The following is a 26,864-nucleotide window of genomic DNA, read 5'->3' as shown; positions in this document are numbered from 1 at the left end:
GTGTTGCCATGCTTCTGAATCTTTCAAAAACCCTTTTAAATTGAAGTATTCAATATTGCCTCATAATAGATATGGCTGCTGTTCATTTAATAAAACTAAGGAAGTCTGCTGTCTATTTATTAGATTGATCACCATTTTGTCAGATATAAATGACCGATTACTAGATACCAAAACACCTCATTGCTAATTTAAACTTGTGTTTTCCCTTGACATTCTGTGACCTTATTCGAGAAAAGGAAGGAAAATACAAGAGAGTTTAAAAAGAAAATTGTCTGTAATGTCCACAATAATGACATTAGACCATGTACAATTCTTTACGTTCTCCACAAACCTTGAGCTTGCATGTTGCTATATTCTCAAAACCCAAGATGATAGAGACCAAATGATGATTTTTTGTTAAAATAAAGTAACCTAGTCTATTGCTATTGGCAACAATAGCATTTAATTTATGGAAATAGAAGAAAATGTTTTGGTTGGGTTAACCACCGAGGTCCCTCAGGAGAATCCTCATCACCACAGCAGTCCCTAATTTTCTTGCTGTCCTCTTCAGTGTTCTCAGATTTTAAGGACTTAATTGGCCAGATTTTAATGGAAGTTCTGATGATGTCCACCCAGTCGAGGGACGAAAACCCATTTGCCAGCCTGACAGCCACATCCCAGCCAATTGCAGCAGCTGCCCGGTCACCTGACAGAAATCTGATTCTAAACACTGGCTCCAACCCAGGAACAAGTCCTATATTCTGTAATGTGGGCTCCTTTGGTTCCAGCTCCTTATCCAGGTAACTTTGGGTACACTAGAATGTTGGTTTTGTAAGTGTGGGTAAGGGGAGCCTTAGGCCTGGTCTACACTTAAAAGGTAGATTGACATAACTATGTAGCTCAAGGAGTGTGAAAAATGACACTCCCCTTACGTAGCCATTCCGACTTAACCCCTGGTGTAGATATTGTAGCTCAACAGAATAATGCTTCTGTCAGCCTCGCTACCGCAAAGAGGTGGAGTTACTACCGTGACAGAACAACCCCTTCCTTTGCTGTAGTGTCTAAACGATGGCGTTACAGCAGCATAGCTACAGTGCCATAGTTATGCTGCTGTAGTGTAAACAAATCCTGAGTTCTTGCATTTAATGTCTTCTGCTTCATATGGGCCTCGAAATGGCACAAAAACAATAAGTATAGAGCAGGGATCGGCAGCCTTTCACAAGTGGTGTCCGAGACTTCATTTATTCACTCTAATTTAAGGTTTCGCGTGCCACTAATACATTTTAACATTTTTAGGTCTCTTTCTATAAGTCTATAATATATAACTAAATGTATGTAAAGTAAATAAGGTTTTTAAAATGTTTAAGAAGCTTCATTTAAATTTAAGTTAAAATGCAGAGCCCTCCCGGACCGGTGGCCAGGACCCGGGCAGTGTGAGTGCCACTGCAAATCAGCTCGCGTGCCGCCTTTGGCCCGCGTGACATAGGTTGCCTACCCTTGGTATAGAGGATTTAAAAAAAATGTTTCATCCTGCTGCACCAGCAGGTTCTTCCTGCTTTTGACTGGACGCCCATGGTTAAATGCACATTTGGTCATTAGGGCCAGATCCTCAGCGGATGTAAATTGATATAGTTCCACTGAAGACAAATGGATATAAACTAGCCATCAACAAGTTTAGGCTTGAAATTAGACAAAGGTGTCTAACCATCAGAGAAGTGAAATTCTGGAACAGCCTTCCAAGGGGAGTAGTGGGGACAAAAGAATCTAACTGGCTTCAAGACTGAACTTGATAAGTGTGTGGAGGGGAGGTATGATGGGACAGTGTACAATGGCATGTAGCTGATCTGTGACAGCAAATATTTCCAACAGCCGGTCATGGGACACTGTATGAGAAGGACTCTGAGTTGCAGAGAATTCTTTCGCAGCTGTCTAGTTGGTAGGCCTTGCCCATGTGCTCAGGGTCCAACCAATCCCCCCGTATGTGGGGTCGGGAAGGAATTTCCCCCCATGTCAGATTGGCAGAGACCCTGGGGTTTTTTCACCTTCCTCTGCAGCATGGGGCACGATCACTTTCTGGTTTAAACTAGTGTAAATGGTGGATTCTCTGTAACTTGAAGTCTTTAAATCATGATTTGAGGACTTCAGTAACTCAGCCAGAGGTTAGGGGTCTATTACAGGAATGGGTAGCCAAGGTTCTATGGACTGGAATGTACAGGAGGTCAGACTAGATGATCATGATAGTCCCTTCTGACTTTTAGAATCAGAGTCTATGACGTAATTGGAGCCTCACTGACTTAAGAGTCTGATCCTCAGATGAGTTAACTTTTAAATGTATAATCCAAGCAATGAAATTGATACATTGTTTAAATATTGCAAATAGCCTAAAATGAGACTCAGTAGGTAAAAGCATTGTATGTGATGTGTTACGTGGAATATACATATACTGAATGGTTAATAGTAGTGGGGTGTTTCTGTTGTTAATTTTGTCTCTCTCTTGCCCTTCTTCTGTGTATCCTAAATGGCTGCTTTTTTTCCTCCTCCCCTCCCTTAATTGATTTAGTCTCTATGGGACTAGTCCAGCTTCTAGTAACAATTTCTCAAGCCACGTGCCAATGACTGGTTCATCTGTTACCCCACCAGCCAGTTCACTTGCCACCACATCTGTGCCTTCCATTTCTGTCAGCCCTCATCTCACAGCAGCAAGTCCTTCTGGAGTCCAGCCGTCCTCTCCGAGGTACCACCCATATACCATCACCCACCCCTGGGGCTTTTCAGCTTCTCATATCCCACGCTCCTTGAGTATCTCCATCCCAGCTAGCTCACCAAGTCCTCCAGTCATGGCTACCAGTCCTCAGGCTGTGCCACTCAGCTCGTCCAGACAGAGGCCCACAACAGTGGGTCCACCTTTGTCCACTGCTTTGCCCGGTACCTTGAGCAGGCGTTCTTCTTTCCTAAACAGGATTCCTTCTAGGTAATTCACAAGCACAAACAGTGTCTATTACATATGCAGTGCAGGGTGTGGTGCATTTATGCCGTTTGGAAGAACTTGTCTCTGTACTGAGCTCACTCTACTTACCAAGCGTGGATTTTTCTGTTTGTGTTGAGCTAATACGTTGACTTGCTAACAAGCCCTGGCTGCCAAAGTACTAAAACTTTTTCTGTCGGTATTTGATATTTAACATAATTGGCATAAAGGTAGCAATATCGTTATACATTTCCCCTTCCTTTTATTCTTCTTTCCACCCCTCCTCACTGGTAAACTATCTTCCTTTGGTTTAAATTGCAGTTCAGTCACTCATGCTGGATAGTCTATCAAAGAGGTCTCCTGGTTTGTAATTAACTTGGTGTAGATCTTCAGTTGGTTTGTTGAATGCTCTTGCTTGCTGGAGTATGTCAGATTTGACTCCATTAGTGTATAGACTTAAATGATTAGCTCCTCTTTGTCAGCAAAGACAGGTACTACTATGCTGGCCCTCTGCCAGCTGCTTCCAGGATCCCCCATCCTCTGCAGGAGGGAGAAACCAACAAACAGCCTTTCTGGTGCTCTCATTTTACTCTGCAAATGCTGTGGTTCAGTTGAGCAGCTCAGAGCTCTGATTTTTAGTATTCAGTGAGATTGAAGGGCTTCCATTTATGCAGTAATTTTTCTAAAGACTCTCCTTGTTTACTTCATTAGATGTGTGTGTATGTTTTTATTTTGGTATGTGAATAACTCATAGTCAGTAGCATCATGGAGCATGTTAGCTTAATTTTGTTTTTTCTAATGTCATGGATTGTATTAACCATTGTTTGCTGCATGTTTAGGAAGAAGATTTTTGACAGATAATTTATAAAGGAAAATTATAGCAGTTTTACTTGCTGTCTTTTCATTTTAAAATCTGTTTTGTTCTCTGATGGCCTTTTTCGCTTTTGTTGCGGTAGTATATACGACAACCCTTTCTCCCTCCTCTTCCTTGCCGTTTCTGATGTGTCTGGGGATAGTAGTGATGAAGAAAACGAAGATGGTGATTTTTCTTGTGTCCAGTTTGGGTCCAGGTATTGGAGAAATAGAATGTAACTTGCATGTTTGGGTGCTCTAGGAACTAACAGTTTGTGGAGCTTTAAGCGTTCTTCAGTGGAACTTCGGAAATAAGTAAAGAAGGAGATAACTTTACAGGTCTTAATGGGAGATGAAGGATAAACATGCATAATGAGTCTGAGTTAGCCAGTTCTTTTTTAAAAAGAGATGACTCAGAATAAAGGAAATGTTAGTCATGTTGCCCTTCAGGTTTAATGACCACAAAGTCTGAAATGCCCATGTAAGTGGAACTCCTTATTGAATGCATGATATGAGGAATATTGCTCATCAAAAACTGTATCTTTCAAAGTCAGTGCTACCTCCTGCACAAGCACTTCTTCTGAATACTTGAAAATGAGGACATAGGTTAGTGGGGAGTAAAAGACAGAGCCAGATCCTCAACTGATGTAAATTGGTGCAGTTCCATTGAAGTTAATGGAGCTACAGCAATTTACTGGAGCTCAGCATCTTTCCTCTAATCTGTGAAGCACATGTTACCTGGTTCTCAAATGCACAAGTAGAAATCAGCAGCCAGTGGAGACGGGGTGGTGAAGACTGATACATTTGGGACACTGAGTTGGGGAGAAAGATAGCTTATTGTGAATCAAAAACATACTGTGAGGTTCTTCAGTTTATATGGCACTGAAATACATGACAACAAAATGAGAATGGATATGTTCACTGCATGTGGAGGTTACCCATGAGCCTTGCAAATATAATACAATTTGCTGAATCCTGAATGGACCAGGCAGGGAGATGCTTCTAGGAATGACAATGAAGGGCAGGATCTTCTATAATGATATGTGTAGCTGGAGAAGAATAACAGCAAATGGCTGAATATGTTATCAGTGTGTCTCAACCTCTTTTGAAACATTTTTGCTGTAGGATGCAGCTTCTGAAATGAAGAAATAAACAACTCCCGAATGCGTGTTGCTCAGTTGTAGGTGATCTGTGTTCCTGGTCTGGCCCTGGTGATATTGGTTCCATTATCCCCATTAAACAATATCTACAAGAAACATTTTTGGCATCTATTCTTTTCTTTTGCACATAGCCAAATTAGGAGATGGGTATAGGAATAGTATATGGGAAGCATGCCCTTTGGAGAAGGGGAGCTCTTTGGAAAACAGTAGCTCTGTAACGTTTCTAGCATATTGAATACTTTACACCCGTCTTCAGTTTCCTGTCCCAGGCTGATGGCGGCCAGCCGCTCATCTGTCTTAGGATACTGTAACGGCTCCTTCATAGCAATACAAATCTAATCATGATGCTTGCAAATTTGTGCTTGTTGTCTCATGTACTCCACATAGAGTGTTTGTATCTTGAGTATAACAAAGAGCAATGAGACTTTTTAAAAGGAGAATTTAGTCTGAATATTAATTTTTAAAAATTCCTAAATTAGGAAAATCTGATTAGGATTTGAAGTATCCTCCCAAGAGAAGTGTGTGGAAGCACCATTGCTTGGGACTTCTAAAACTAGACTAGACAAAGAACTGGAAAGTGCCATGTAGGGGAAATGCAGTGCTGCATAGGAGTGGAGGAAAGTCCTAGAAGATCTTTCCAGCTCTTACTTCTGTGGTTGTCTGCGGTGGAACATTAGAACATAACTATTGTGACAAAGTTAAAATCTGTAGATTTAATAAATAACTGTTGGAAGATTCTCAGGGAGGTGAGTTTAATAAACTCCCATCTTCCAATCCACACTGAGTAATTTCAGGAGAAATATTTTATGCAGATTGAAGTTTTGCATTTTGTGTACAAGGAATTCTGTGTTGTTTTCACCCTTTGCTTTAATTTCAAATCTTACACCTGTGCTATTGAAAATGTAGCCCAGATGTTAGTTAACACAATTCATGCAGTGTAATATCTTATGGGACTACCACGCTTCAGGTGACTTTGCTGGTGTATTATGTCCTGATGTTCTGACTGACTGCAGTGGAATATCAGTTTGTCATGTTCATACTTTAATCTAACATTTATGCAACAACTTTCATTTTGAAGGTTTTAAAGCACTTTGCCTATGTAATAAACATATACAGCTGTGTATCAGAATAATTTCAGCCATTGCTAAAATGAAGTTGCCTACAAAGTAACTAACTTTGGCGTGAAAAATCTTTTTTACAAATAAGTTGATATTGTACAAATAAAGGTGGTGATCTTCAGGCTGGAGGTGAGAAATTCAAGGTACAAGAAAGAGACTACACGGAGAAACTCATATGTATGTGTAGTTTTACACTGGATTAAAGCTTGAACCAATACCATCTCAGTAGGGTTAAACTGGTGATTGGGGTGGAGATGTTAGTAATGAGAGACAGATGGTAGGCCTACTCAGCAAATAAACACCATGGCTGGCCCATGCCAGCTGACTTAGGCTTGTGGGGCTGTTTCATTGCTGTGTAGACTTCTGCGCTGGAGCCTGAGCTCTGAGACCCTCGCACCCCACAGGGTCCTAGAGCCTGGGCTCCAGCCCAAACCCTGAGTCTCTGGGTATGTCTACACAGCAGTGAAACAGCCATGCAGCCCGAACCCCATGAGCCCAAGTCGGCTGGTAGGGGCCAGCTACAGGTTTTTGTTTGCTGTGTAGACATACCCAGAGACCCTTAAAAATGGCCTGGTGAAGAATAGCTGTTTGACCACCCATAATGACAGTTTTTTGTTTTTTTTAATCTTGTTACATGTAGTGACTATATAGTTGTAAACCACTTTTATAAACTGGGATTTGCATGTGACATAAAGTTGCCAAGTTTTAATGGGAGAGAAAGAGACACTCAGGATCGAGGATCCAGGAGAAATGGGTTCTGTTCCTGTGTCTACCATGGATTTCCTGTGTGACCTTGGGCAAGTCACTTCATCTCTCATTTTTCATGTCTGTAAAATAGAGGATGGTGATGACTGCCTATCCCAAGGGAATAAATATGAGACATTGCCAGAGACTGAGGTATCAAAAGGGAGGTGCTGGTATTAGTTGATAACCAAAAGCACCACATGTTGTCAGGACCAGGTGGTATATCCAAGAATTCTGACAGAACAAAAGAATGCAGTGGCTGAGCTGCTAATGAAAACAACCAGTCACGTAAAAGCGAGCTGCTGTATTGGAGACCTGGAGGGAAGCAAATGGGGAACCTATCTTAAAAAAACAGAACATGCACCTACCAGAAGCCAGTCTATTTACATAAACTTACATTATTTAGTACAAATTTACTTACGGGGAGGAGAAACAACTTACACTTCTGTGATTCACATTTCTGTGATTTGGAGAATTACAGCCCAGTAAACGTCACTTCAGTCCCAGCCAAACTATGTGAAATTGTAACTTTAAAAATAGAATTCTGTTGCATGATATAATAGGGAGAAACTAGCATGGCTTCTGTGACTGATTATACTAACCAAATGTGTGTGCTCAAAAAATCTGAATAAAAAATTATACCAAAAAAAAAAAGTGTGATTGTGGTTGAATTTACAGTAGATGCCCAAGAGAGAATGCGAAGCAGCTGTGTGGAGGGGTTTTGTTACTTTTTCAGTGTTGTTGGTCAGATAAGTTGGAAACCATAAAAAAGAGTGCAGGATAGGGTACAACTAGCGAGAAGTATTACTGCTTGAAGACTGGTGTCTGCTTCACCTCTGTAATCCACAATTTGAGAATGACTTTTATAAACGCCCCTTATAATTACATGCCTTTTACCATCTGTCAGACATCTGGTCGGTCTTGATCCCCTTTTAGGAATTGCATTATTCTACTTGCTGTGCAAGCAGGGAGAGTGAATCATGTGAGAATATGGTCCAGTCCCAAGATCTGGACAAAAACATTTAGCAGCTTCTGCTCAGGTCACACAAACAAACCTACTTTTACAGGTCTTATCTGCATGAGTGTGGTGTGTTGGGATGGGGTTTTCTGCTACAAAGAAGTTGTTTGCCAGAAAAAGTTGGGAGCATGCAAGACATTGGTAGAAGAGGGATATACATCTTGATTTTCTTTTTCTCCTTTTTTTTAAAGTGTGGGAGGCTCTGCTGGAGCCAGTGCTTGTGATTCCTGCAGTGACCATTTCAGCATTGAAACTTGTAAGGAGACAGAGATGCTGAACTACCTCATTGAGTGTTTTGACAGAGTTGGAATAGAGGAGAGAAAAGCACCAAAGGTATGGTAGAGAAGAGTAAAGCCATATTGGCAACAGCACTGAGGCTCAAACTGTCTTCTCTTACTTTACATTGCCCAGAGGGGAAAGATGGTTTGCAGCAGATGATAGCTCTATAAAAATTTTGTGAGAAGTTTTGTTTTGTAAGTCTCATTACTTCAATTCCTATTTGGCCTTTTAAAGTTTGTGTTCAGAACCCCCATCTGTGTTAGTTTGATATCAGTAAAATTGACATTGTTTTGGGGACTGAGATGCATCTATCTATTCCCTTGAATTTGCTTTAAATTGTTTATTCCACATAGAACCACATCTCTAAGACCATCAGCCTTTGCTGTTAACGTAAACCTAAACTTCTCCCTTGTAGACAGCAGTGGAATGGAAAATAATTAGTTCAGCTCATTAAATGTAATCTGAAGAATCTTTAGCTGGAAAGATGCCATCTGTTTGCTTAGACTGCATGAATGCAGAAGTTGTTCACTGCATTTCCTATGTGTCTTATCTATGGATGTTTTCATTCTCCATTAAAATGGTTTCTTTCTTCTTCTTAGATGTGTAGCCAGCTAGCGGTTAGCCAGTTACTGAGCAACATCCGATCACAGTGCATTTCCCATGCTGCTTTGGTACTACAGGGATCCTTAACCCAACCAAGGTGAGTAAAGTTGATGTTGGTCATGAAATATACAAATTCTGTGTTCGATGTGTGTCTGTCTACAGAAGTAGATAAAAATTGAGGAAAATCAGCGACAGAAATGGGACATCTTTTCAGTCAATATGTATAGTATGTATCATTACATACATACAAAATGGGAAATGATTGCCTAGGAAGGAGTACTGCGGAAAGGGATCTGGGGGTCATAGTGGGATCACAAGGTAAATATGAGTCAACAGTGTACCACTGTTGCAAAACGAACATCATTCTGGGATGTATTAGCAGGAGTGTAGTAAGCAAGATGAGAAAATAATTCTTCTGCTCTACTGCTGATTAGGCCTCAACTGGAATATTGTGTCCAGTTCCGGGCGCCACATTTCAGGAAAGAGGTGGACAAATTGGAGAAAGTCCAGAGAAGAGCAACAAAAATGATTAAAGGTCTAGAAAACGTGACCTATGAGGGAAGATTGAAAAAATTGGGTTTGTTTAATCTGGAAAAGAGAAGACTGAGAAGGGACATAAGTTTCAAGAACATAAAATGTTGTTACAAGGAGGAGGGAGAAAATTGTTGTTCTTAACCTCTGAGGATAGGACAAGAAGCAATGGGCTTAAATTGCAGCAAGGGAGGTTTAGGCTGGACATTCGGAAAAACTTCCTAACTGTTAGGGAGGTTAAGCACTGGAATAAATTGCTTAGGGAGGTGGTGGAATCTCCATCGTTGGAGATTTTTAAGAGCAGGTTAGACAAATGCCTGTCAGGGATGGTCTATATAATACTTAGTCCTGCCATGAGTGCAGGGGACTGGACTAGATGACCCCTCGAGGTCCCTTCCAGTTCTATGATTACAGTGGCTCAGGGTTTGTCTATATGGGAAGATATATCAGTATAAACTAAGGTGTGAATTTAAACTGCTGTAATTCTACCAATATAACCCTCATGTGGATGCTCTTATTGCAGCATAGGAGTGCCTTTATCCCGTTCAGTTTGTCACTTTGGAAAGCAGTTTAAGCTAAACCAAAAAAGTCACATTTACTCTGGAGTAAGTGTGTCCACATGGGGATTTATATTGGTAGCACTTCTGGTATAGACAAGCCCTAAGTATTTAAAGGGGCAGAGTCAAACTAGAACACTGATCTGACTTTTTTTTCTATTTGCTAAAATCCAAGTAATTTACGTGTATCTATTCAAAACAAATTCTTCAATAAGCTTCTCAAAAATAATGCGAGCCACTCACTTATGTAGGTGAACAACCCTAGAGTAACAACTGTGTTTTTGTGTGTAATAGAGAAAAAGGCAACATTCAGTTTCATAGGATGTGCTTACAAAAAGTAAGTGTTAATTTGGAAAATACGGTGACTTCATCCTTTCCTTAAAGTTGGAAAAATGAACAGGTTGAGATTAGTGGAACAAATCTAATGCTGTTGCTTCACTAGGATGAACCTAACAAAAGGTCTTTTCAGTAGAGATGGGTAGAGGGGAGAACCAATTCATTTATATAGGCCATAGTTTTCTTCTACCCACATTAGACCAAAGTGGGGTTTTGGCAGCAGCATCCCCTGCAGGATTATTTTTGTACAAGGACTTGGGGAGACTTGGTTAGTTGCTTCTGAAAGAAGTAATTGTCTCAGTTATGACATTCCGTTATCTGGATGTATCAGTAAATGTGAGGCCAGTTTTTTTCTGAAAGATGTCTGTCCCTCCCTCTCACTTTTTTTTTTTTTTTTTTAATATGAATAAAGGTCTTTGCAGCAGCAGTCTCTGTTGGTACCATACATGCTGTGTAGGAATCTTCCATTTGGCTTCATCCAAGAATTGGTGAGAACAACTCACCAGGATGAAGAGATGTTTAAACAGGTAAGAGGCTAGTTCAACTTGCAAGCATTAGCATACTCTACAACTTAGTGCATGAACTATCCAAGGGAGTGGCTGTCCAACTCTTTGTTCTGCAGATCACATTCTGAGACCACAGTTTGAGAACCATTGCTCCCTGGACTGGCAAGTAATTAAGTAATTGGGGGAGTTTGCTGTCTCTCTTGTTTCGCTTGTTAAAGGGATTCAAAAAGAATGACTGAGCTCTGTATGAAGTTTTACTCAAAGTAAGCAAATCTATAAATATATAGATTTGTTGTGTAAAGAAGATTACTTAATAAGCAGCACTTTTTTAATGAAACATTGAAGCATACTACCAGAAATTTTTTTGCATACGATAGTATCCCATTGTAAGGCTTTGTCTTGGACTGTCACTTTTCAGATCATTCTATCCAAATTTCCCTGATCCATAAAATAGTGAACTTCCCAAATCACACACTTAGAAATGTTAGTTTTTGTCTATCTTGCCAAGGACAGAATGAATTAATAATATAATAGTTTGCATCTACAACACTTTCACCCCAAGGATTTATAAGCACTTCATGAAAATTAATTAATTAATGCCTCACAACACCCCTCTAAGATAGGGAACCATTATTATCCCCCGTTAGAAATGAAAATGCTGAGACAGAGAGTAAACAACTTGCCCTAGATGTCAGGGTGGGTCAGTGGGAGAGCCAGAAATTGGAATCCAGTTCTCCTGATTCCTAGTCCTGTGCTTTAATTACTAGGTCACACTTCTACTTCACAATTTAATGCCAAAGCAAGTCAGTCAGGTTGTTACTGGCTCTAATTAGCGCACCCACATGCTATGACATGATTTACTCACAGCAAAGCAGCACTCAGAATGGTATAAAATCTCTAGTATCTTTAGAACATGGTTCTCAAAGTGCAGAGAAGAACATTTGGAGAGGTACACAGCAGGGCTGGGGCCAGCCCCCATGGGGGGGCGGGGAGGGAGCGCGTGCGCCACACTTCCAGCCCCACTTTGCCTCCAGCCCTGCTTCGCCTCTAGGCCCAGCTACTCCCCATTCCCATTTCTGCCCCCCAGCTCCACTGCTGAGGAAGCCTTGGCTGTGCAGTAACAGAGGTGGGGCGTGGACAGATTGTATACTAGTAAGGGGGGACATGACTGGAAAAGTTTGAGCACCACTGCTTTAGAAAATGTAGAGAAATTCTTACATTGTATTAACTCCTGAAAATTATACTGATACGAGTGAGGAGCAAATGCATCAACACCAGTAGGAACTGGCTTTTGGAAAAGTATTTGATCACTATGAACTCCTCTGCTTTTAATTAACATGATCATGTGAATGAGAGTCCAGAAGAAATATTATCATTCCTATCTGGAATTAAATATCAATTTGCAGAGATAAAAGGTCACTTAATTTACATGTTAACTCTTATTCGGGCTCTTGTTATCAAAGCGTGCTTTGACCTGGAGTGTGTCTAAGATACTGTGGGTATGTATACATTGCAGCTGGGATCCTCTCACGTGATAGCTGTACTCAGGCTCGCCACTCAAGTTCAGATCCACAGTGTTGGGCGGGGTTGTACTCAGGTGGCTAGCCCATGCTATTTTTAGGATTACTCTGGGGAAATTCTGTACCAAAAAATAAAAAATTCTGCACACAATTTTCAAATTCTGCAAAAATCTGCATATTTTATTTGTCAAAATGACACAATATAATCACACCAGTTTCAATTATTTTTGGTTATTTATTTCAAAATACCTGTCAGCAAGTATGTCTGTAACAATACAGACAACAAAAAAGAGTCAGAGTTTTTTGAGAAATAGATTCCTTACTAGGCATATTAATACAGAACTCAGAGTAATAATTCATTTAAACTACAATAGAGAACTGTATTTCCCACACTGCTCAGAAGCAGTGCAAATCCTTGGGGGAGTCAGGGGTAAAGGAGGCGCTGTGGGAGAGGGAAGTAATTGTTCGAAAGGAGCCTGGGTGTGAATTTGGAGGGTTGTTGGGTATGGGTGAGAAAAATATGGAACTGTTTTTTTTGGGGGTGGGGGGTGGGGAGGGACAGTTAGGGAGCTTCCCCCATGCAGACCCTTGCTGACCCCTAGCCTTTCCCATTCAGTCAAGCACATCTGTCCTGTCCCCATGTGCCTCTGCACCCCTATGTGTCCTTGCAACCCTCATCCACATGTGTCCCTCCACCCCTTCCCCGTCCCCATTTGTCTGCGTGCTCCCACTCAACAACTCCCCTGTCCCTGTGTCCCTCCACCCCTTCCCCCGTAGCACTGTACTCCCCTCCCCCTTTGCCCATGTGACCCTGCACCTTCCTCCCCCTGTGATGCTGTGCCTCCACTCTCATTCAGCCCCTGCACCAGTCTGTCCTCCTCCACTAGCCCTTATGAGCCCCTGTGTGGCGCCCCAGCAGCCCCACACTCTGTCTCCCAACCTGGCTCGCTGCGAAGCAGGCTCTGCATCCTTTCTCTATTCCCTCGCTGGCTGGGAGTGGCTGTTGTGGTTTATCGCCACAGCGCCCGCTGGTGGGCAAAAGGTGGAACTGCAGCAAGATTCCAGCCGAAGCTTTTTTCTGTGCAAAAAATTAAAAATATGCACAGCTCGTTAATTATGTGCGTGCGCAGTAGCACAGAATTTCCCCAGGAGTATAGCCTGCTTGCTTGAGCAGAGCTATCATGTATCTGTCTGCCCAGGTTGGGAGGCACATACCCTGTCAGGGATTGGCTATGGAACATGGTTAAGATGAAGATTGGAACCATGCCCCTAACTGGATTAGGGAACAGCCTTGTTGTAACCAGGCTCCCTAACATGATTTGATGATGATTTTTATATCTTTATCCAAGAGACCCAGTACAGTTCTATTTGGGTTCCAGTGGTCACTCCTGTATTTTGTAAAACAAATACTTGATTTTTATTCCAGAAGGAAAAATTCGATATGTGATTGGGCCCTTGTAACTGGGTGGTGTTACTTCTTGGTTCATCATTTTCTCCCTTCTTCCTTCCTCCCTTGCAGTCTCAGTGACTGCTGCTGTTTTGTTTATGCCTATCACAGTATTAAAATTTACCGACACAGGCATAAAATCTACTTGCCCCCAAAAATACTATTCTGCTATATATAATCACTATTAACTCCAAGTTAATGGGTCAATAGAGTACTGCAAGGCTGGGCTATCAAGCTGTTAAGGAAGCCCCAAACCCTTTCTTCTTGGCAATAATCTCTCTTGTATTTTTATATTTTTATATTACATGATTTCCACCTGTGGAGACTTTGCTAGATCAAGTCGCTAATCTTGTTGTGGCTTTACCATTGTTGATCAGCTGTAGTGTCTTTCTGTATGTTCCACTAGCTCTGTGACCAAGTCCAGATTAGTATGTTGTTCGCATTGCTAGAATTTTTTAGACTACAATGTAAGTTCTTGGCACTGACCAGGAAAACTTTTCAAGTGCTCACATGTTTGGAATATTTAATTGTTTGTACAAGTGAATTCTCATGTACAGACATCAAGTTGATCTATCATTTACACTGTATTTGGATGCGTTGAAGATGCATGCCAGATGCCCTTCTCAAAATGTAACCAAAAAGATGTGGTCTCATGGGCTGAACTTCATTGCCTTAAGCATAAAGGAACTGGATTCAGGTTGTACTTCTAGGTTTGCTACTCTTTTTACATTTAAACATTACTATTTATTTTGAAATAACTTACGTAAACTGACAGAACAGACTTTATATTTTGTTTCCTTCTGTGGACATATTAGTATTTGAGATGTGAGCAGGGGTTTTATGCTGCCCGGGGCTGTGGCTTCACCTATGTCTTATTGGTTCCCATTCTGAAGTGTATAAGTAATGTACTTCTGTTTTTACAGATCTTTATCCCTATCTTACAAGGCCTGGCTCTTGCTTCCAAAGAGTGCTCCCTTGATAGTGACAATTTTAAATATCCCCTTATGGTAAGGACTATTCCTTTTTAGCAGCTCTTGCTTTAAGATACCCAATATTTGATGCAGACTCTGTTCAAAGTAACTTTAATTAACCCTGTTTGGCTTGCTTCAAATGTCTTATTGAACATTGACCTCATGTTGGAAATTTCAAGTGTTATGAGGTGAGTAACAAAGAGTAATGACCAGCTGGAGTCTGTGGCGCTCATAGTGTCTCAGGCTTAATGTACAGTAGACTTTATGCAAAGTCTATTCAAATGTTTATATCCTGGTGATGCAGATGAGAGATGTGGTCTCGCCCATTAGTGCACATACCATGTGTTTTAAAAACTAAATAAATCCCTTACTTGTTATTAAAAACCCTAAATGATCAGAAATAGAAAAAAAATGTAATATACTTTCCACTGTTTACTTCTGTTTGTTTTTTTTGTATTGCTCTCAGCCTAGCCAATTAATGTCCATTATTCTATAAACAAAATGAATCAAACCCATGGCTGTCTACTGTAGGAAACTCATGGCAGTCTGACCACTGAAAAGTGACTTTATTTTACTCAATAGATCAACTCCCAATGTATCTTTGAGGCAGAACTGCTGATTTACTGACACAACTAAACTTTTATTCTTGTAGGCAACATTGCTGAGCCAAGTATAGATACAAAACAGCAAGCAGGATTCTCCTCTATCCCATTTATTGTAGATAAAATCAGATTGTAGGATCTCTTACTGATGATTTTTTGAACCAGAAAGAGGACTGCTTCAGATTTGGGTTGAGTTTGCAGTTCTGCCAATTAGCTTAAACCACTTTGGGACTTTGCAGACTAAGCAAATTTGATGTCAATGATTCACATTTTAAAAAAAGCTTTCTCTGCTTGTTCCATGTTCCCCTAGTTTCAGGCTACCCCAACCTTAAATAATTTGAACCCCTTGTGAAATTCAGCTGTCAGCTTCAGCATAGGCTAACAACACTTGCTGGAGTCTCTTCTGCAGAGCCTTGAAGTGGGAAAGGGTGGAATAGTAGTTTACTTGATACACTGTAATAGAAGTATGAAAACATATAATACAAGGAGTGGAACATGTACAAGCTCACGTTATTTTTGCATTTTCAAAATCCTCCTTTATAGCCTCTTTATTTCCTTCTCCTCTGCAGTTTAGCTTGAGTTAGAGACTGTAGATAGGATCCTTTGTTTCAGGCCTCAGCATTCATCTGACGATGTTCCACTTTGGGTCGGAAGACAAAGGCCTTGGTGTGTGTAGGACAATAGCCCTGTTTATTACTCTTACTGACTCTTTCATATGGCAGTTTAGGAGTTCACCAACAGGATCATTATGTATCGAACAAGCAAATAACTTGCCCCGCTAATTTTTTAAAAAGTATGATATTTGGCTTTCTTGAGGCAACCTGAAAAGACATAAAAGCTGAGATAGTTGCAAGGTGTGCATCAGCATATTTAGATCCTGTTTCCTTTGTAGACAATTAATGTTTTACTATTGACTTAACTGGAGCAGGATCTGGCCTTTTAAGCATTCTCACATGTTTATCTTTTCACTGATAGCCAGGGTGCTCTGGGAAATGCACCTGAATGAACTGTCGGTGTTTTTTTTTGTTGTTGTTTTTTGTTTTTTACAGGCATTAGGTGAACTTTGTGAAATCAAGTTTGGGAAAACGCACCCTATATGCAGTTTGGTAAGTGTCCGCACAGCTAAATGTAACAATTTCTGCTACATAATACTTAACTTCTGCATAGCATTTTTGTTTTCAAAACACTCTGGAAACATTCGTTATTCTCACAACACCCTTAAAAGTTAGGTAGGTGGTATTCCTGGTTTACAGTTAGGAAACTGAGGCACACAGAAGTCTCTTGCTCCAAAGCCAGACAAAAAGTCAGTGGCTTCCAGGACTGGAGGCCATGAACTCATGGTTTCCATCCTCATATCCAATCCATTAGGCCTACCTCATCACTAATTCGCATGCATTTCTTGCTGATGGCATGGTTTATTCTTTATATTCTTTGGCAATACCAATCTAGTTGAGAATTGCATCCATTAGATGATGGACCATCCAGATTTCTTCAATAAGTTATTTGGGCCAGAGACTCTTGTTACATGGTTGTGTAGCATCTTGCACGATTGGACCCTCATCCTCACTGGGGGCCCTCGGGAGCTATGGTATTTAATAGTAAGCAATAATTAAGATCTGTCCAAGGAAGAAGAACATCAATAAATTGAGTTGCCTCCCCTTGAGAAGAGAAATAACTGAAGTTCAGAGAGACATAAAACAAACATTGCTTTTCTTAGCTTTCTGAAGCACTACAGACTTCACCATTTTGCTACCAGTGTGATGGGATGATGAAGAATCAACAGAGTCAAATGCAAATAAGGAAAGAAGGCAGTGCAGATTGAAAAATGTCAGTGATTTGGCTGCGCTGTCAATGTCTTCCTGTTCCTTTTTTTTTTTTTTTTTTTTTTTTTGGTAGGTCGTTTCTTTGCCCTTGTGGTTGCCTAAACCTGTAAGCCCAGGTGCAGGACGAGAGTTGCAAAGACTTTCTTATCTTGGAGCTTTCTTCAGTCTCTCTGTCTTTGCTGAAGATGATGTAAGTACTATGCTGTTTGTAGTCTCTCGTCTGGAGAAGAACCCAAATGATGTGTTTGTACTCCTTGCAATTTTTTTTTCTTTCAGACTAAAGTGGTTGAAAAATATTTCTCAGGGCCTGCCATTACTCTTGAAAACACGCGGGTTGTTAGCCAGTCATTGCAGCATTACCTGGAATCTGCAAGGGTAAGTGTCCTGATATTTAATTGCTGCCAGAGGATTTTTTATTTTATTTTATTTTTTTTTTAATTTTTGGTTTCCATAACATGGGTGAAGAGTGTTTTACAAAATATAGTCCATCCACTAAACAATAAATTAGTTAAGAAGAGGGGGAGTGAAAACTCAGCAAGAAGAGTTTAACCAGAGAGCCACAAAATTGGAGATCTTTCTGTAAGCCCCCTACCCAAACCCAAGGAATATCGGTACTGTTATCACCAACTATTGATCATTCACAAACTTCTATCAACGTTCAGTTCTTGTGGGTGAATGAGTAAACAAGACCTGGTACATTTCCATAGTGATTAAGTTGCCATGATTTTTAAGCTATAATCTTGTGTAGATAACATTCTTCTGTAAATAAATATTTTTCGTACCTGGGATAGCTGTGTTCTTTACAAGAAGACTACAACAGAATACTAGATTCTGTATAATACTTGGAATATGCACATGTGTCTCCGTGCTGCTGTTTTCATGATCTTGCTGTTCAGTGACATAATTTTCATTTAAAATTTCAGCAAGAACTGTTTAAGATTCTACATAGTATTTTGCTGAATGGTGAAACTCGAGAGGCAGCTCTCAGTTACATGGCAGCTGTTGTTGATGCCAACATGAAGAAGGCACAGATGCAGGTAAACACTGAACTTTCTTCCTCTGATTCACGGCTGTAGTTAGCACAAATAGTTCTAAGTGATTGATGTGGTGGTAGTTTTAACAGAAGACAACAGACATTCTAGGGCCTGAAGCAACCAGGAATTCCATCTAGGCTATTCTTTCAATATTATTTTTCCGTACATTGTTCTTTTTTTAAATGAATCTAGTTTGCTCACTCCTCTCTGAGTACTGAAATAGCTAAATTTGTTAGTACACAAGTTTGTGCCTTTTTGTTGATATATGCTCTTCCTGGCTGCTTCCACCAACTGATTTCAAACAAAACCTGTTTTCTCCCCCAGTTAACAAACTGCCAAGCACTCACTTTATTTGTGGCTCTTGTAAATTTGAGTAATCCCTGGTGAGAATTGGCACAATTCCACTGAAGCAACAGGGCTGATTTTTTTTGTCATTGGTTGGTTGATTTTTGCCTTGGTATAACCTGGTTGTGTATCCTAAATGTGTGCAATTTGAGGCGTCAGTGTCTTGAAGTCCCCATTTTCCATAGATGCAAACATTTTGAAACTATCTGCAGAACTGTTTTCTTCAAGTTGAAACAAAACTACTGGAAATGTTGCTTGTATGGTAAAATTTAAGAACTGAAGCTTCGCTACTTTATGAATCTTTCCTGTTCCTGGCTGTCCCTATGCTAAAAAAATTTAAGAAGCCTCTTTGAGACTCTTTCCCCCTCTTTTCTCTCCCCTAAGTATGTGGGTTTAGAACTCATAAAAATGACTGGTGTTGGACATACACAGGGCAGGGAAATGCTGTTAACAGTTACAGCTGCTCACATTCTAGTTAGCCTTAGAGGTCCTGATCCTTGTTTTGTTTTGTTTTTTTAACCATGCATTGTGCATTAGCGATGGATGCTGAAGTCCCAGGCCTGCCAACTGCAGTGGTCTGTTGCCTGCTGCTTTCTTCTAAGCTGGCATCTTCTAGCATTCACTTTCTCTCCCTTGTCTTGCAGACTGATGATCGGATGGTGTCTACGGACGGTTTTATGCTCAACTTCCTGTGGGTGCTGCAGCAGCTTAGCACGAAGATAAAGCTAGAAACAGTTGATCCCACCTATATATTCCACCCCAGGTGTCGCATCACCGTCCCAATGGATGAGACAAGAGTAAAAGCAACAATGGAGGATGTTACAGGCTGGATGGCTGAGCTTTGTGAGTAAAGAGCATGCATTTTCTACCTTTTCTTCTGGTATTAGGGATATTCCAAAATATTCACTACTGTAAATGTTTTGCTTGGGACTGTCCGTTGCTTTTATAGCTTGTTTTAAAACTGCACAGAAGTGAGTTATTCGAAGTCTGAGCACTAATTCAGGGGTGGCCAACCTGTGGCTCCAGAGCCCCATGCAGCTCTTCAGAAGTTAATATGCGGCTCCTTGTATAGCCACCGACTCCCAGGCTGGAGCTACAGGTGCCAACTTTCCAATGTGCTGGGGCGTGCTCATTGCTCAATCCATGGCTCTGCCACAGGCCCTGCCCCCACTCCACCCCTTCCCGCCCCCTCCCCTGAGCCTGCTGTGCCCTCGCTCCTCACCCCTTCCCACCCAGAGCCTCCTATATGCCAAGAAACAGCCGATCGGGAGGCGCCGGTGGATGGGAGGAGCTGGAGCTGCTGACATATTACTGTGGCTCTTTGGCAATGTACATTGGTGAATTCTGGCTCCTTCTCAGGCTAAGGTTGGCCACCCCTGCACTAATTTGTGTAGCTTTTTTCTTACTCTCCTTCATCCTGTGTGTTCTTTTTTTTGTAGACAGGGATCAGTCTCCATGTTCTGAACCGAAATTCCCAACAGAATGCTTCTTCCTAACCTTGCATGCCCATCACCTCTCTATCCTGCCAAGCTGCCGCCGCTACATCCGTAGACTGCGGGCCATCAGGGAGCTCAACAGGTTAGAAATTGTGTTAGTTACCTAGCATGTGTTCTACAGTTTCCCTGCCACCTTGAATCGTAGGTGCTTTCCTATGTATGATTATGGTTCTTGCAAATTTGATGGAAATTAAAACTACAACTTAAGTAAATCCATGCTATGGAGTATTGGGGAGTTTTGTCAATTGGTCAGTCTGCTGCTTTGATAGCTCTCGCAGAGTATTTTGTCTCTGCAGGTTCTGGTTGTGCTAATGTGCAATGGCATCGATCGTGAATGCGGTTTCTAGATAGGATCTGAAACTCTAGGGGTAGTCCTAGAGAGCACTGGACAGTTCTTGAAAGCATTGTAGGGTGTACAGAGTTGCAATGTTTTGATAGTTTAAACTTTGTTGAACAGTCAGTGGTATGATTGGGGATGTCGGTGCTTTAAGCCTTTTGCATTGCTGTGGAGGTGAATGCACATGTACCTCTGACATGCAGGTCATTGTAGTGGTTGCTTGACAAGCAGCATATCATATCCTATGTCTGTGATGTTGTATATCTGCCTGCAGAACAGATTTTTATCTGTTCTTTGTGGCTATCAGATGATCTCCTTCATTCTATAAAAGCTTTCACAGTGAATTCTAAGGTAACTGCCTACGTAATTCAACTACTGGTTTGTCATTTTAAAAAAATTGCTTAAGTTCTGACGCTGACATGAAGATGCTTTTGTTTTTCCTTTTTCTTGACATGAATCCAGATAAACTTTTTATAGCTGCTGGATCTCTAAACCTCAAGGAACTTTCTCAGTTAAAATAAATAAGAGCAGATTGCACAGTATCAGTGTTTTCCACTATTTATACTTGCATTCACTTAGTAAAAGTCCCTTGACATTAAGATGGCAGGTTTGTTGGAGGATTTTTGAACTTTATTTACAGTGTAGACCTACAAAAGGCTAGAAAAGCTGTAGATATCTGTGTGTGAACAGTCAACACATGTTTTACACAAACAAGTGTTTTCAAATAAACCAGACCCTGGATTTAAAAAAGAAATCACTCCTCTTTTTCCTTATTTGGAATGTAGTGTTGTCAATCATGAGTTATTTCCATGCATGCTCAACACTTATGAGGAAATGCTTAGCCCTCTGTAAACTCAGGCCATATATTTTGATGTCACTAATGAAAGAATTAAGGTCAGATAATAATCTGCAGCAGATGGAGGCTGGGGTATGGAGAGAGACTAGTTTACATCCAGGTGTGGTAGGAAATAGAATCATAATAGTGTAGAATATAAAATCTAAAATACATTAAGATTAATACAACATACACAAAATATTAATCAGCTGCTACTTTAAATGAATTAGGTCCAAATGATGAGACTTGAATAGCTTCGTGTGGATGATGTGACATAGTCATTACATTTCACTTTTATCCCGTGTTAGATCTAGGCTTACTGTGACCATGGTGGAGGGGGCAAAACTTAATCTTTGTTATAATGATGGGCCTTGCACTGAAGGGGAGAGCATGAGAAGTTTTCCCATTGCTTGTGCTCTTTCCCCACAGGCTTGAATTGTAATGGGGGTTGTGCATGGGGAAGGGGTCTGCCAAGAGAAATCTTTTCTAGAAGGAGGTTGAGAGAGAGGTGCTGGGAGTGCATTTGTATCTGTCCTACAAAGGAGAGGAAGGTATTTTGAACTGTTCCTGATACCAACCTTCCCATCTTCCTCTAGTAGCTTCTGCTTTTCATCTCTCTGCTCGTACTTTGGGGGGTGAATTAGATATGGCCTTCGCTTGCCTGCCTGTCAGATGTTCTGGATCAGCCTTGCTCTAATACAGGGTTACTGTTCTTAATTACATGATTTTAACTCTGCTTTTTGTAGAGATTGTGAATTTGGTATAAACCAAGTATTTGAAATGTGATAAAATGATGAATGTGTCTGGAGGGGAAATCCTTTTCCCCACTGTCTTCCCAGTAATAATTTTTTGCTGTGGTTCTTGTTTGCTTAATGGAGTCCTCAATTGTGGAACTAGTGTACTTAGTGTATCCCAAGATTTTTGTCTTCCCTTTCAAAAGATGCAAGAGCAACTTGCTGTCCTGGTGAATGTGAGGGATAGTTTCTACTAAGCTGATGAATTTTTGTAATCTCATTTTTCTTTCTTCCCAAATTTCTTTCCTTTGTAACTTGAAATTAGGTAGAGTAAATGTTTTACCTGCTGTCAACATATGCCCCCTTTACTGTCACCACTAGTGATTTCATGTGGTTTACAGGACTGTGGAAGATTTGAAAAACAATGAAAGTCAATGGAAGGAGTCTCCTCTAGCTACCAGACATCGAGAAATGCTGAAACGCTGTAAAACACAACTTAAGGTTTGTAACTAGTTGGATGACAATTAACTGGTCCTGTCAACCTGTGTGGTGTGGTGGTGGTGGTAGTAGTAGTGGGTTTTTTTTGTTTTTGTTTTTTTCCAACGGAAGAGGTGTGCTAGCAACCATGTTTTCATAGATGTTTCAAAATATCTTAGGTGTATAGGAGGATTGTTTTCAATATATTACACTGTTGTATGATACCTGTTGACTTAATAACACTATATAATATGCACAGTACAATACAGGATGAGACTGCTTAGCACTTATAGAGCAATTCAAAATGTAAAAGCAGATTACAAGTCAGTTCTTGCAACACGCTTCTAAGAAATGATGGTGTTGCTGTTTCCATTTCTCGGATGGATAAATAACGGCAAAGAGGGTGAGTGACTTGCTCATGGCTTCAGACAATTTCTGTTTAAACTGGATTTAGAACTCCAGAGCTCCTGGCTCTCAGTCCTGAGCTCTTTCCAAAGTGGATGCACTGGAATCCTGCATTATGAATTTCAGTACCCTGTTTAATTGTTGCATCTGTACATGGATGGCAGTTTTCTATTCTGTACCATCTAGACAGCTTTTTCTGACAATTTCTCAGATCTTCTATCTTAACTCTCCTGTTCTTACTGTTGGAGTGTTTGCTCCTTAACTACAAGTCAGTGAAGGTTTTCTCCTTGTGGATCTAGTTGAGTTGTACTCATCTGTCTTTGTTGATTATATTGCGGGATTTTTTTAAGTGTCCTGTTCTTTGGGCAATGATAAAATATTGTGTGTGGAGGGAGGGGCAGAACTGTCTTAATTATTGGGAGTGTTGAGTGGAGTGGATGGATTTGATCTTTATACTGTGTTTCTTGTATCTTGCTCTTGATTAGCCTTTTGTGTGCATCTTCCCTCCTCCTGCAGAAACTGGTGCGGTGCAAGGCTTGTGCAGATGCTGGTTTGCTAGATGAGAATTTTCTGAGGCGGTGTCTGAATTTTTATGGTATGGTGATTCAGCTGTTGCTTCGAATCCTCGACCCTGCCTATCCCAAGTGAGTTTTAGGGCTGGGAGTGTAAATCACTATCTCAAATATCTGATACCAGCTGTCTCTTCCTCAACATTACCACCTCCTGGGATTCCTAAATTTGTGATTGCTTCTTGTCAATGAATGACTGTTTTTAGACCGTAAGTCTGATTTTATGTAGTTATTTCAGTTACCGCTGTAAAATCCTGAGTTATGTTTTGCTAATCGGAAGTGCTGAGATTGAATTTTAAAACTTCAGATATTTATGAGGATATCTGTAAAGGGCTATTCGGCAATTCTGTAGGAGAGTGCAGAAGATATTATTTAACCCTGGTATTCTGCTGTCCTCCTTTTAACCCTGTCATTCTTTTCTATTCCACAGCATAATACTGCCTTTAAATCCTGATGTCCCGAAGATGTTTGCAGCACTGCCCGAGTTTTATGTGGAAGATGTTGCTGAATTTTTATTTTTTATTGTACAGTAAGTAAAGTCATGTTTGAGGCAAACTATTATGTGTCCCACATCACAGATGGTGTCCTTGTAATTGTCTGTGGGCTCCCCTCTCTACAACTGAAAACCAGTCAGAACTCTGAGCTAAGTCAGTTCCAGCAGAAAGGGAGGGACTAATAAGAAAATGTTCAGTGATCAGTGATTCTCTGGAGGGGAAAAAAGCAGAAAAAGAAGAGTGAGGGGAAGCAAACTGTGGTGAATATCAGTTGCTTAGACCTTGCAGGCTCCCCTGCATGCATGTCTGAGAGGGTAGATCCAGGGTTTGCTTTAGCTGTGCTTTTTTCCCCTCTCTCTGGTCTTTTCCTACTTCTTAGGGCTTTTTATCTAATTGTCTTTCATTTCTCAATTTTTTTTTCTTGCTTTTGTGAGTCTCTGTCCCTCTTTCCAGCTCACTAGAAGGCTGCATGCTGCCTGGGCAGATGGACTAAGCATCTGTTGGGGACTCCATAGGGCTAGGCTGGTTTCCTGTTGCACAAAGCTGTGCGCCATGAGAGCCAAGAAGAGAAGCTTGCGGCAGTGGGCTGTTGCAGTTGCATGCAGCCCTCTACGTGTTAGCTGCTTTTGTTGCTGACTGCCTTCGGAGTCATTGCAGAAAGAGGAATGGGGCTGTGGACATGGCTTTCAAAGAGCCAATTTCTGCTTTACACACAGGCATAGGAGCATTTTTGCAAAGGAGATTGCCTTACTCTACGTCTGCCCCAATGTCCTTTGCTGCCGATGTCTCTCTTAGAATAGTCTGTAGGGGGATCACCAGTGACTCTGCCCTCCAGAATGGGAAATGCTTTCCTAGACTATTATAAATTGAATGTAGTACCACATGTTAAAAAGGTAATTTCTCTTTGATATCTTAATAAAGTCTGAGGTATTCACCATCTCTAGAGCAGTATTAAAGATAAGCAATGACACTCTAATAAACAAATGCCCTTTAACTTGTAGATTTGCCAGAATCACATTAACTTCTAAGATTTACCTCATTAAAGCTGAATATGGTTGTTCCCTCAGACTTGTGGGTCCACTGGTATTCACAGAATTCAAGAGATCTCAGTCATTTTCCTTCTTCAGCTCCATGTTCAGCCCCTGTCTTTTTCTCGCAGTGCTTCAAAAAGAGGCAGCAGTTGTCCCTGCATGCTGAGGAGGTAGCATTAAAGTGGCACTTCAAAGTAGTGTTGACGCCATATGAAATGTAACAACTGATTGTGGCTGTGCTTCAGAGGCGGTCCCAGGAAACTATTATTGGCAAGGGCGCCTAACGTAACTTCATCAGAATGTAGTTTCCATAATGACTTGTGCTTTTGCTCGGGCTAACAGGTAGTCTGACCTGAGTTGCCTGAGACAAGTATGTAGCTGAATCCTTTACAGGTTTTGCTTTTTTCCCCTCCCTCTTACCTCTCTTCAGATACTCTCCTCAGGTGCTTTATGAGCCCTGCACTCAGGACATTGTGATGTTCCTTGTTGTGATGCTGTGCAACCAGAACTACATCCGAAACCCGTATCTGGTAGCAAAGCTGGTGGAGGTGATGTTCATGACCAACCCAGCTGTTCAGCCACGGACACAGAAGTTCTTTGAAATGATTGAGAATCATCCTCTCTCCACTAAATTGTTAGTTCCCTCGCTGATGAAGTTTTATACAGGTAAGATGTTGTGTTTGCAGGGTATTGATCAACACGGTGAGGGATGAAAGCGTTGTAAGGCAAGAGGTTCTGTCAGTCGGCTTAGGCTCTCAAAAAAAAATCAAGGTCAGTCCTTTGGAACATCTTTAGATGATGCCTTGTTTATATTGCTTTCTGACCGTCTTTGTGCGGCTTTATTGTAGCCTGACACTAGCAGTGCTGCAGTGGCACTTTAATTCCAAGGCAGGAAAGGTGGGTTTTTTTTTCTTTTTTTCCACGTTTGGGGGGTGGGAGGGGGTGCTTGGAGCTGAAATTTTCTTGTGCATGAGCTTGTAAGTACCTTGATAGCCATATAAACCTTGGACAGCCCTTGCGGGCTCTGCCTCTGGGAAGTCATCAGTCCCTTGCAATCCCCTTTGATGTCCCATCTCTCCTAGCCGCCTTTTGCTTTTCAAACATACATCCCAGGGATCCAGTGAGTCTAAGTGGCCTTTCAGCTATCTCAGCTTCAAATCTACCATGATCTGCCAGCTTTATTGCACTGTGGAGCACAGAGTCACAGAACATATAACAGTTGGGTAGAAAAGGAATCATATAGTCCTACACACATGCTATTTTTCTTTTCCTAAAAAATAAATAAATAAATAAAAACCAAAGAAAAAACCTACACTAATAGAATATGCTGATATTTTAAATGCACAAAAGTTAATTCATTTGAGTGTTCTGGCTTCACCTTTTTTTCAGTTCTTTTTTCTTGCTTACTTTCATAATTTGGCTACATCCTTCTGCCCTATTCTGTTGTATGTTAATGTGACCTTAACTTTTGTACAGTGCTGCTTACTCTGGGATGGTCACTACAGCAGAATAAGTGTATAGTATAATCTCCCCGCAGTTCAAAGTTCTCTCTCTAGTAAGCATTTGTCGACTATACTGCGCATGTTTTCAGCCACTAATAACCATATTATTTTCCCTGAAAAACATCAACCAATCTAAACAAAAAAAACCCCAAGTAAATTAGTAAAATCTAAAAAATGAAAACCAAAAGCAGTACCCCAAAAAAGGAGAAGAACCATACACCCCAGGAGGTATGCTAGAGATTTCATTATTGCTATTGATTTTACATGGAAAGTGGTCAGATGCTGTGGTGATGAGCAGAAATATTAAACCCTGAGAGACATGGATATTCTTAAATCAGATTACTATACATTTGAAAGGGGTCTACAGTTGATGCAGAAACAACTCAATTTCCTAATTTTTTTGGGGCGGGGCAGGGTGATTAAATATTCAACATAATGTTGAGGTAGAGATTTTTTATTTTTGTATTCAGTAATCCAGTTTTTTTATGGGTATCTATATTCACTTTAATTATTTGTCTTTACCATCTCACACATTGGAGAGCCCAAACAATGTGGGTTTTTGTTAAACATGGAATAAAAGTAGTATGTAAGGTA

General features: G+C 40.8%; 1 protein-coding gene across 6 annotated transcripts in view; it reads left to right on the top strand.

Moving 5' to 3' along the window:
* The window catches only part of UBE4B (ubiquitination factor E4B), a 64,898-nt gene that overhangs the window by 27,066 nt on the left and 10,968 nt on the right, over nucleotides 1-26,864 (top strand). The window contains exons 6-22 of one of the 6 annotated variants that reach the window (XM_037880952.2): nucleotides 551-779; nucleotides 2,540-2,950; nucleotides 3,901-4,014; nucleotides 8,028-8,169; nucleotides 8,715-8,815; nucleotides 10,555-10,669; nucleotides 14,539-14,622; nucleotides 16,238-16,294; nucleotides 17,085-17,201; nucleotides 17,288-17,386; nucleotides 17,935-18,048; nucleotides 19,035-19,233; nucleotides 19,830-19,968; nucleotides 22,194-22,293; nucleotides 23,191-23,318; nucleotides 23,674-23,772; nucleotides 25,199-25,434. In XM_037880952.2, coding sequence (XP_037736880.1) covers nucleotides 551-779; nucleotides 2,540-2,950; nucleotides 3,901-4,014; nucleotides 8,028-8,169; nucleotides 8,715-8,815; nucleotides 10,555-10,669; nucleotides 14,539-14,622; nucleotides 16,238-16,294; nucleotides 17,085-17,201; nucleotides 17,288-17,386; nucleotides 17,935-18,048; nucleotides 19,035-19,233; nucleotides 19,830-19,968; nucleotides 22,194-22,293; nucleotides 23,191-23,318; nucleotides 23,674-23,772; nucleotides 25,199-25,434 — 2,484 coding nt within the window. The remainder of the gene's footprint in view (nucleotides 1-550; nucleotides 780-2,539; nucleotides 2,951-3,900; nucleotides 4,015-8,027; nucleotides 8,170-8,714; nucleotides 8,816-10,554; nucleotides 10,670-14,538; nucleotides 14,623-16,237; nucleotides 16,295-17,084; nucleotides 17,202-17,287; nucleotides 17,387-17,934; nucleotides 18,049-19,034; nucleotides 19,234-19,829; nucleotides 19,969-22,193; nucleotides 22,294-23,190; nucleotides 23,319-23,673; nucleotides 23,773-25,198; nucleotides 25,435-26,864) is intronic. The other 5 variants (XM_037880954.2, XM_037880953.2, XM_037880955.2 and 2 more) reach the window with 5 other exon arrangements.

The sequence above is a fragment of the Chelonia mydas genome, chromosome 18 (genome assembly GCF_015237465.2).
Source record: "Chelonia mydas isolate rCheMyd1 chromosome 18, rCheMyd1.pri.v2, whole genome shotgun sequence".
NCBI classification, from domain to species: domain Eukaryota; kingdom Metazoa; phylum Chordata; order Testudines; family Cheloniidae; genus Chelonia; species Chelonia mydas.
Note: the sequence above shows the minus strand (reverse complement) of the source record. Positions and strands in the feature narration are given on the sequence as shown.